Below are 11,060 nucleotides of genomic sequence, written 5' to 3' on the forward strand. Positions count from 1 at the left end.
CCAGATAGCCGCTGGCGTCAGTGTAATGGCGTGGGACCGCGTAGCGCAGTGGGGCCGTGTTCGCCCCGTGAACGAGAGGTTGCGGGTTCGAATCCGCCTGCCGTGTTACCGATCTTGTGCCTTTGGGAAAGGCACTTTACACGGGCGCCGGCTTTCCTCACTATACTCAGGTGAAAATGAGTACCTAGCTTCGGCTCACGGTGATTTACATCATTCACCCGGACGGGAGACCTGGCGCATATGAAAGGGTATGTCACCCCGTAAGGGGCAGTATAACCCCGTCGTGTGTAAACATGTGCGAACGGTGCGATCACGTCGACCGATGATGTATGTTCGTCTGTATCTCTGTGGACCTGCCGCTACCAGCCCAAAGCTGCCTAATGAGTTGTATCATTGTCAAATAAATAAATAAATAAATAAATAAAATAAATAAACATCTCTCAGCTGTGAATTACCGAACATCTGGCTTCAAGTTGATCTGGCTTGGAGAGCTACTAGTATAGTAGAAGCCGCTTAATTGCACACCCCATTTGCCAGTGCATTTCGTTCAATTATCCGAATGGTGCTATAAAGCGAAGGTATTAAGCTGGACTGCACCACCACGGGATTTTGGGATTTCGTACAATTAACAGAATATCATCCGTTGTGCAATTTTAATTGTACAACGGATGATATTGAACAAATTCACAGCTATGCGTAGACTTTAAAAAAAGTCTACGTATAGCTGTGAATTTGTTCAACTCTCCAATTTCAAACAATAGGTCACAATCGGGGTGCTTTGGCTGAGTCTTGCGCCAAGGAAAACAGAAACCCAATCGAAGGGCTCTTTCAACATTGCTAGCAGACTAACATGTAACGTTAAATTACTTATTATTCTCCTCGCAGACGGTCTCAATTCTTGTAAAGTAAACGTGACTAATCGACTTGAAGGCGGGAAACTCAGGCTGAGGTAACTGGGGTTACATTCAGGACACAAAGTCGCACGGACAGCTATTCGGCCCCCAACAGCTCAGTTGCCCGCGCGGTCGTTTGTGCTTGCCGAGTGAGGAAGGTGAGTGATAGACATGTCAGAAACGACATTTCGGCTCACGCACACTCAAAGTGGCTTATTGTTTATCATGACCTTTCTCCTACATTTTCTGTAATATGTGGGTTTTGTGATGAATATAATCATGTAACAATAAAACCAATGAGCTCTTTGCACGTCGACGTCAGATCCATATGGTTTGAACTTGGCATGTAACTGTTACCAATGATCATTGTACAATCGAATTTTTTTCTCGCTTTCCCACCCAAAACCGTGTGATTGCTTTTGCTGACGACAAAAAACCGTAGGCGATTTCTGAGTAGCATTAAGTAAGAGTGTTTTCCGTGACAAGTAACACGAAGTAGCTTCGTCATGCTTCCTGTTTGTTCCGGTCTTAACCAGTTGGGGATCTAGCTTATATATCTGGCTAAATTGAAGAAATATTAATTCAACATTCATCTATACCTTCAGTTCTTGAATATCAATGTGAAACATATTTCTCTGTTTCTTCCGTTTTTAATGTAAATCGCATTTTCCCCGCGCAAAATAACTATTAATTTTTGTTCCAAATGACATTTACCCCCTATATGACTGAAATGGATGGGTCCGCCTAAGCATCATCTTTCTATCATGTGATAATTCCCGCTGCTCTGATTGGTGGAGACTCCCTCCGACTGCACTGGCATGGCGAGCATGGCGGGACCGGAAACTACAGGAAAACATAGGAAAACATAGGAAAACACAGGAAAACATATGAAGGAGTGTTTAATCTACTAAAATACGGTGAGTTATGATGAGTAAACATGGCAGGTTGCTATATTATGCCAAAGAATAATCTACAGATGGCCCTGGAATGAAGAAATTGTCAGAAAATGCCTGAGACAACGGGCCTGGTTTCCTGTGGTTCCTAGGTTTTTCTCTCCTTTCCGGTATTAAGGCTGACCGGCATGGCGGAGGCAAGTCGTGAGGAGCAGTCGTGTGGTCTTCTCTCTCCTCAGCTTCCGATCTCACTGTTGTCCACAGGAACTACAGGTTAGGTCCCTCACTAGACTGTCTTCCTGCAGCATCGAGGATGGACCCGGACGACCCGTACGAGAGCCTGCCGAAGGAGAGTAGTCTGGCGGCGCATTTGGGAGCGGGAGCTCTGGCAGGCATGGCCGAACATTGCATAATGTACCCCGTGGATTCTGTCAAGGTTAGTGGCCCTAACACACACCCCTCTGCTTCAACACTTTAAATATAACCTTAACAGTTACCTAATAGGTTTACCAAAGTTTCTTTAGCCACCATCAATATTCTTTGATCTGTGAGCGAAATTTTACACTGTGTGTTTTTGACACGGTCTATCCAAATTTTGAGAAAATCGCAAAACCGGCGTGAGAGATTTTGAAAATTAATTCCCTGAGGATTTAAGATAGCGTTGTCATGTTGTTTGCTTATTATTGAATTGTTGTGGACTTGTTTTATGATTGTAGTAGTTGTCATTGTTTCGATCGAGCATATGTGGATGTGGTTGAACATGTGCACAACTGTCACGACCCTTTGAGGTCAACATAGCTATAGCTGCTTGCATAAACTTTGAGGGGAGGGGGGCGGACCAACACATTTTGTTGTGCATATAGATCATAATCTTTTATATGGACGGAACGTGGCATAGTTCTCCCTCAAAAACTAAGGTCTCCATTTTTTTACAGTTGTCTTTGCCAACATATCATTCCCGCTGAAGTCACTTCCTAGATTCCTAGAATCTTTTTTCTCATCTCACCTGATCCAGGACCTGACCCACTCTATTGTTTACACATGACACGCCCCTGTTTTACATGTAGGTGATACAATGTACTGTATATCCTGAAATATTTGCAGATCCTTAAACTTTAAAGTGTGCAAAATTTGCTACGTCATCGCCAACTCGTCATGCCACAAACAGGTGGCCACATTTCCGTCCTGTTGCAAACTATAAGCCATTCGAATATTTCGCAAATTTCGTGGGCGACAGTAATTGTAGATAATATGTCAAAGCCCCTGAGATGTAAACAACCTCATCCCGATAATTGTTTTTTTATTTGCACAACAATGTACGGAACATAATGTTGGTGTACAAGTAGATCACAGTAGTTGTCTGCAAACATTTCACAAATAATCTAAAGCAAGGGAATGTTTGGGCAATGTTGACGTCTTATCACTTATCTTGTGAGTTTTCGTACCTGTAACGGTTATGTCACTTATGTTTGTACTAACGGGAGTGGTGTGAGAATGAAACAAGTGCTGACATCGTTAAATATTAAACAAAACCAAGGAAAACAAGCATTGCCCATCCTGTGTATTATGTAACTGAAGGACAACATTTTAGGAAGGGCTGTCAAACTTTTTTGTTTGTGAAGGTGCGAGGAATGGTTAAAAATTTTTGTTCAATCTGCTCCATCCAGACGCTGGAAAGAGCACTGAGTTCGTGGCTTCTAACTAGCAGCTTCTGAAAAGAAATAGCTGACTTCAGCTCAAAGGACATATCATGGCTCGGGTCCAAGAAAGCGAATTGTTAACACTCCTTGAAGTTTCAAGGCATACTGTGAAAGACCACTCCGTGCATGTGAATGAGATGTGTATCAGTTTCAAAGGATTCAACTTTCAAGTCCAATAATTTCTAGTCCAAAGGAACTCTTAACTTCCTAACTCAAGAAATTTCTGTTGTCCGTAATCTTTGCAATCAGTTGCTAAGGAACTGTTAATCTAATGCAAAGAAGTTATTTGAGTACATATCGGATGCTCTTGTGGAATCTTGTTCTATAAATATGATTGGTCTGTGTATCCAGGTTAGGCTTATTTGCTTGGTAAAGTAGACTGATCCGCTTTATAACCTTCACTTTCAATGTAAGCCAGGGCTTAAATTACATGCCTTACATTTTGTTCGTGGATTTCTATTAAGATTCTATTGGATTAAGATTTCTAGTGAAGATATCATCCAGTTATTATAGTTTTACACTCTAGAAATGTTTTTCCTTTGTTCATCTAAATCACGTGTGATGCTAGGGCTGTGTACCAGCACTGTGTACTATATCGTAAAAATCGTATTGTCCCTATAGAATACAATTTGATGAATAATAAAGATTGAAGAGTTTCATGTCGTTGCAAAGCTATATACTCTGCAGTATACTGTAAGCTTCATTGCGTATGCCGAAATTGTTCCATGGCAAGAGCAGCAGCTTGAGTATTTTTACAGACATATTCCAGAGCTTGAAATACCCACTTGCACACTTGGAAACACAACCACACTTTGCTTGGCGCAACTTAATTTTAAATCCAGGTAGCCCAGTGTGCAACCTGAAATTTTGCAGTTGGAACACTGCTTTTCCTCCGCCTACGTGCAAAATCTTTTGCATTTATTTCTTGACAAGAATATCTAAACATAAGTAGCTACATGTAACTGGCAGAAAAGATAAGAGCTAAGTAGCTGAGTTGAAGACAGTGATAACTTGGGAGTTTGGAAACCTGAAAATGCTAAAATGTTTATGGCGCAACCTGCCTTTTGACTATGGTTGAAAAAGTATTTCAAGCACTAGATTCTCCAAAAATGATGTTGCAGGTATTAGCCTTACTGTAGGCCACATGAAGGTGTCTATGTGAAGTCTTGTAGTGCTGCTAATGTACTATTCGTGTTACCTAGGGAGCATGGAACTGCTGTTATAATAGTGAAGTGGACCTCTGTCATTGTGTCCCTCTTTGAGGACTCTTAGCTCTGCAGTCGTGCAAGCTATTGAACATACCTTGATACCATTTAGGGCTATAGAATATCAATATAGGGTAGGTCACTACATGTGTGGAAACTTTTCTCAAAATGTTGGCAGTAGATGTGGGCACTGTTATATTGTACCAATACGATGCCGTTTTTTTCCTTTTATGACTGATCCGAAAAAACACATGAAAACCAGTGGACCAGATTTTGGACTGATTAAAAAATGAACACACATTACATTATATCAGCAGGTGTTTACACATTGTTGGGATTACTGGTTTAAGAAAATAATGTGTAAAGTAGAGTTCTTAATTATATCTACAAGTTTCTACAGTCAAACATACAGAAGCAGTTAGAATCGTTTACATGGAGATAGGATTTTAAGACGCCAGTGGGAGTCGGATAATCCACCAAACAGATTCCTTTGTAGCGAATTGGACCATTGTTTAGAGTATGCCCTTTCACATTAAGTTTTCACAGACAACTTAGGTCCAGATCCAGGTCCAGAGTAAGTCCCGTTGAAATGAACACATATACATATATAAATCTAATATATAAATAAACAAATAAATAATTTAAGCATTACACCATCCATCGGGTCTTGACTGTGGTTGTTGTTTACTTCATATTTCAGACACGTATGCAGAGTATCATACCCGAGCCCGGCGCGAGATACCGTAGTATCGCCCACGCCTTCAAAACCATCATCCGACAGGAAGGACTGCTGAGACCCGTGCGAGGCGTGAGCGTGGTGGCGGCGGGGGCGGGGCCCGCTCATGCTCTGTACTTCTCGTGCTACGAGCAAATGAAAAGGACTTTAGGTGGCAACAGTCGTGGAATGGAGCCTGGACACTACCCCGTGGCCAATGGTAGCAATGTTTGTTTTTCTTAGGTGTGTCGTTGAAGAGGTTCATCAGTCACGTATGAACACAGTTAATGGATATTTTCTAATCAGTGACACTTTAAAAGGCGTAACCACGTACCTCCAAATTTTCAATTCATGGAGTGACCTAGTCTTATGTGAGCAGGAGACTAAGTCCGAGAGGCAGGCTTTTAGCCTAGCATGCGTCAACGCGTCATCTGGACGCACTTTTCTTAGAATAACAAGAAATTTGATGCCCCTGGACGCCCTATACTGGGGAGAAAATCCTCTGATAAGCATGAAATTCTGATTGACCAGGGATGCTACCAGGTCATCTGTGGTCTCAGTCTTCTACTGTGACATCTGTAACAGTATTTTTGCCTCTTGGGATACCTTAGAATGCACTGTTTTAACTTAAAATCATCAAAAACATCAGACCCCCTACAATAGTCACTTATTGCGACTCACCAATAAGTTTGGACTCCCTATGTATTATAAAATCCTAGCTAAAAGCCTGCCGAGAGGAGACTGGAAGGGGGGTAAAGATTCGTGGAAATCTTTGACCTAGAGTCTTGTGCTCTCAAGAGGCTAGGTCACTCAGCGAACTGTCATGTCACTGTTTGAAGAATAGTCTATTAACTTCTTTAATGTATTTTTACAAAAGAAATTATAGATATACACACACAGAAAACACAATGGTAGCAATGTTTGACTGTAATTTGTGTGGATGGTAGGCTAAACCAGCCGTTACCGATTTCCCCAAAACAAACAGATGTTAGATTCGTGGCAGCTACATATATATATACATACTCCTAAACATGGCTTTGTTTTTTTAATAGAAATGCTAATGCTGTGTATCTTACAGTTATAATCCATGGGAATGTATTGCATGTTACGACACCATATCAGTGAAGGGGGAAATTGTGCCCTTCCTGATCCAATGATATCATTGGTCACAGCTGCTACAGTGTGAAAATAGATGGTCATGCAGATGTCACCCATAGGATCAAATCAACATGGGCTAACCTGAAAATTTTATTTTTGAACTTGCTACAAATTTTTGAAGTTGTATATGTTGTAATGCTATACTGGTTTAAACTTAAAGCTTTTATGTTTATTACAGTATATATGCTTCCTTGTGAAATGTTTCCTAGCATTTAGTCCAGAGACAATAGAGTTTCGCGCCATAATCAGTTAAGGTCTACAGCAATAAGTAAGAATTTATTTAGTGTCAAAAATGGTTGGTTAAACTGTTAAAGTTTTGAGTCCTTTTATGGGAAGCAGTTTGTTTTCCTCTTGTTTCATCTTGTATTCCAGGTGCGGCAGGGTGTATCGCAACAGTGTTTCATGATGCTTCCATGAATCCAGTAGACGGTACGTCGGTCAGTTGTTGTAGTGGGGGGTGATAGTGCTAAATATTCAAATTATGATATTAAAGGCCTAGGAAAAAATGATGTTTCCTGTTTCAGTCCTGAAAAAAATTAGGGTCAGTAGGTAGGGATTGTCTTTTTTTAATTTTTTTGTATAGACTTTTTATAGACTACAGTTAAACAAAGTACATGTATGAGGACACTTATTTTCAATCTCAAACTTAACACTTCTGTGGATATATTTGTCCTACATTAGATAGAACAGTTGCTTTACTTGAATAGGTAGCAGGCTGAGCTAAACAAGAAATCTTTTAAAAAAAGCTGTGCCTTGCCGCGTATTTTATGTTATTTTGGTAAGTTAGACTAGATTCTACGCTTAAAAATCCCGAGTTCCACATGTCGCCCCCCTCCCACCCAAGTTCTACATGCGGGAAAGCTTGGGTGACTTCTCCAGGTGCCAATCCAGTCCCAAATCTTCTTTTCACACAATACAAGCTCTATCAAGGACATTCATAGTCACAAATGTCTTTAAAAGGACTAAATGTACTTACCTGACTACTAGTCGCCTAGTTGATATTGTTCCTATGTGTACCTCTATGTTGGAAATTTACCTCATTATCATAATTTATGTCAGATGAATTATTGGCACATTAAACAAGTTTTGTAAAACTTTTTGACCCACAATGAATATGCATTATTTTATATTACAAAATAAGTTCCTTCTGAGTTTTAATACTCGCCTGGAATGTACTATTGTCAAACTAAGCCATGAAACTCGGCAAGGAAAGAAGGGCCTTTGGAAGGGGCTTTGGAAGGGCTGGGTTAAAAGGTCCGTCCATCGGTCCATCGATCCATGGATCCATGGAAGAAAGCTGGCGTAAAGCCTTGCCGGCGGCAAGGCAAAAATTCTAAATGGAAACTATTTGACTCCATTGTTCACCCAAGAAAGGATAGGGCAGGTATTTCTAGGGTATGTCGGGAAACAGGAAAGACAACATTATTTTTCCTAGGCCTAAGGCCCAATCTACACACAGTATTTACCGATATCTGTGGAGATGTCGGGAGGGATCTAGAACGTAGGGGGCCGGACACCCATGGTGCTTGCAGTCATAAACATATAGCGTGATTTTCCAAATGGCGTTATATGCTAATGAGCCTTCCCGAAGTCGGGAAGCATCTATATGCGCGCAAAGCTGTCGGGGACCCCTGCTAAGCTATCGGTAAGGTTTGTACGAATTGTCCGGACCTTTTGGGAGAAATTTTCCCGATATTGTAATGGCGATATAGTAGTTCCATCTAGACAATGAAAAAAAGCTGTCGGCGAGAGGTTGTAGGCTCGCCGATATCGGGAAAAACTGTGTGTAGATCGTGCCTAAGACTAAGAGAATACAAATATTAGATTGTTTACATGCCAAAGGAATGCCAGATACAGTATTTTGTATGTTGAAAGTTTTGACAAATTTCTTGGATTCTGTTATTTTGCAGCTCATAAATCATGCTGATACCAATCCTTTGTTTCATTTCTTATGCAATGTTTCCTCCGTAAAAGTAGGAATCTTGATTCCTGTACTTTGTCATAAACGCTGTGAAATTACAGCACTAACAGACGACATTTTCTTTTTTCTTTCATTCTGTGCTGTACCAACTGTGGACTTGTGAATTGTATCTTGACGTGACATCTACTTGCTGATAAACAGTTGTGAAACAAAGACTGCAGATGTACGGAAGTCCGTACAAAGGTGCAATAGACTGCTTCCGGACTGTTCTCCGAACGGAAGGGGTGGGGGCGTTCTACAGGAGCTTCACCACACAATTGACAATGAACCTCCCCTTTCAAAGCATCCACTTCATGGTGTACGAGTTCATGCAAGAGCATTTCAACCCGTCGCATGAATACAACCCGGAGACCCATCTCGTGTCGGGCGCCATGGCGGGAGCGGTCGCCGCCGCCATCACCACCCCATTGGACGTTTGCAAAACCCTGTTGAACACGCAGGAGAAGAGAGTACGCAATAAGAAGGCAGCAATCTCAGGGATGGTGGATGCGTTCAGAACGGTTTATCGCGTGGGGGGATTCTTCGCGTACTTCAAAGGGGTGAGGGCGAGAGTGGTGTTCCAGATGCCGGCCACGGCCATATCGTGGTCGGTATACGAGCTGTTCAAACACCTGATCACCAAGCAGCAGCGGTCGGCCCTGTACGCGAAAGAGAGCGGCCGCCAGGAGCCTAAACAGGACCTGGTGCTCCTCAGGCAAGACAAGATGCCGTTAGCTGTCAAGTGATGGTTCTTACACCATGTAGGGCAATATACTGTTGTTAAGATGTACCCTGTGCAGAGATAGTGTCAAAAAATATTACATGTGTATCTCAGCAGTTGTGGGTAATTCACAAAGAAAAAAATATAAATTTCACACAATATGATCTTAACAGCTCCCAGCCCTACTATTAGTACTAAGTCAACTAATGGACAATAAAATTGCAGAGATGAATCCAATCTAATTGAAAACACAAGACGATACGCCGCACACAAGTTTCTGTCAGCTTGCATTATTGTGAGATTCATCCCCTATCCTCTAAACATGCGAGAGGAATTTTTGTGGTAGCCCATGTGTTGTAGTGGTCAGATGTAAGCAAAGGGGCCACCATATGTTCTACTAGTTCTTACCAAACAAAGAGCAATTGCAAACTTTGGGAATTGTCACTGCAGCCATAAGCATCGTTGAGAAACTTTTTACCCAAGCTGTGATTTTGAAGTATTCCTTGCATCTTACTTTGTCCAAAATCTTGTGTTCAACAGTCCAAAACATGGCAGACAGTAAGGGATTTGTAAGGCCACACCATCTTATCTTCTTGGTTTTTTTCTTGACACTTTAAGTTTAAAGAAACAATCTAGCAAGAGATCAACATAAGAATAGTAGTTAAGTGGAAATAGTCTATTATTACGTGTAACTCCCGTATACTGTGTGTTCCAGTTCAGAAATATTCTTTTTTTTTAATTCTAGCACAAACAAATTGAAATGGTGTGGTCGTATCATTGTCAGATGGGGCAGGGCAATGCGGTTAGAAATGTGGAATTGGAATAAGAGCAAGATATTTTTGCAGAAAGTGTACATATATATATTGTGTCCACATATATATATATAATGATTGGTTCAACTAGAGCTTTATGATAGAAGTGCCGGATAATCACAGTCAGTTAAGGGAGGAAGGGAATGGAAAGTCGATTTTGATTTGATATTGGAAAATGGCAAATATAAGATGTGTGTTAACAACTGGAATACCTTAAGTTAAAGGCCCATATTGTAGGACTTAGTCGCTAAAACCAGAAATACCCCCCCAAAACAAGATTTGGCTGAATGTTTTCATTCATAATCATTTCTGACACGTATGTTTGTCATTCTACATGTTATATCACATACAAAGTTTTCAATAGATTGCCAAATACAATGTACTGTAAATGCAGAAATATTCGCGATGGTCTTGCATTCACAGTGTTTGCAGTAGATGCTTCAATGCAAACTTAAAGCCACCGCGAAGATTTTTACATTACAGCATGTGGCCACATTATGTGGCGTTACCGTCAACTCAAACCACTGCGGACACTCCATTTTAAATTAAATCCCGGCAAACTTAAATGCATTTACAGTATGTGCTGAACTAGTACGATGCTCTTGACCAAAACAAACTCGACTTTGGGGGGAAAAAAGTCCAGGTTTTCAACATATTGATATGGTACAACAAGGTTGCATTTATACTCGGTGAATGTCACCAACACCAACAGACTGTCATCATCTAAGGTAGATTCAACTTATGTAAAGAAATGTCCAAAACTTTAATTCTGTATCATTCAGTCCTACAATGGGGTTTTAGACTTGTGGTTAAGTGTCCACCACTTAACAATACTGAAGGATCATATCAACTTTAGGTGTTACCAAATAGCCTTGTGCCTTTTGGAAATAGTGTTACAGTATGTAAGACTTTCTGTCATTTCGAAAAGTTGAAGACCTGTGGAACTGACTTGGGGAGTGTTAAGAAAGTGGGTTAAGAATCTTTGTGAATGGAAATAGTAATA

The 11,060-nt window shown here is 40.9% G+C and overlaps 1 protein-coding gene across 1 annotated transcript; it reads left to right on the forward strand.

The window, feature by feature from the left end:
• Positions 1-2,008: 2,008 nt before the first annotated feature.
• On the forward strand, positions 2,009-10,268 carry LOC118414812 (mitoferrin-2-like). Its single transcript, XM_035819071.1, has 4 exons — positions 2,009-2,222; positions 5,392-5,626; positions 6,937-6,993; positions 8,687-10,268. Exons 1-4 carry the CDS (start codon positions 2,100-2,102, stop codon positions 9,268-9,270), a joined length of 999 nt encoding a protein of 332 aa, XP_035674964.1. The 5' UTR covers positions 2,009-2,099; the 3' UTR covers positions 9,271-10,268.
• The last annotated feature ends 792 nt before the right edge of the window (positions 10,269-11,060 follow it).

This window comes from Branchiostoma floridae, chromosome 4, assembly GCF_000003815.2.
Source record: "Branchiostoma floridae strain S238N-H82 chromosome 4, Bfl_VNyyK, whole genome shotgun sequence".
NCBI lineage: Eukaryota > Metazoa > Chordata > Leptocardii > Amphioxiformes > Branchiostomatidae > Branchiostoma > Branchiostoma floridae.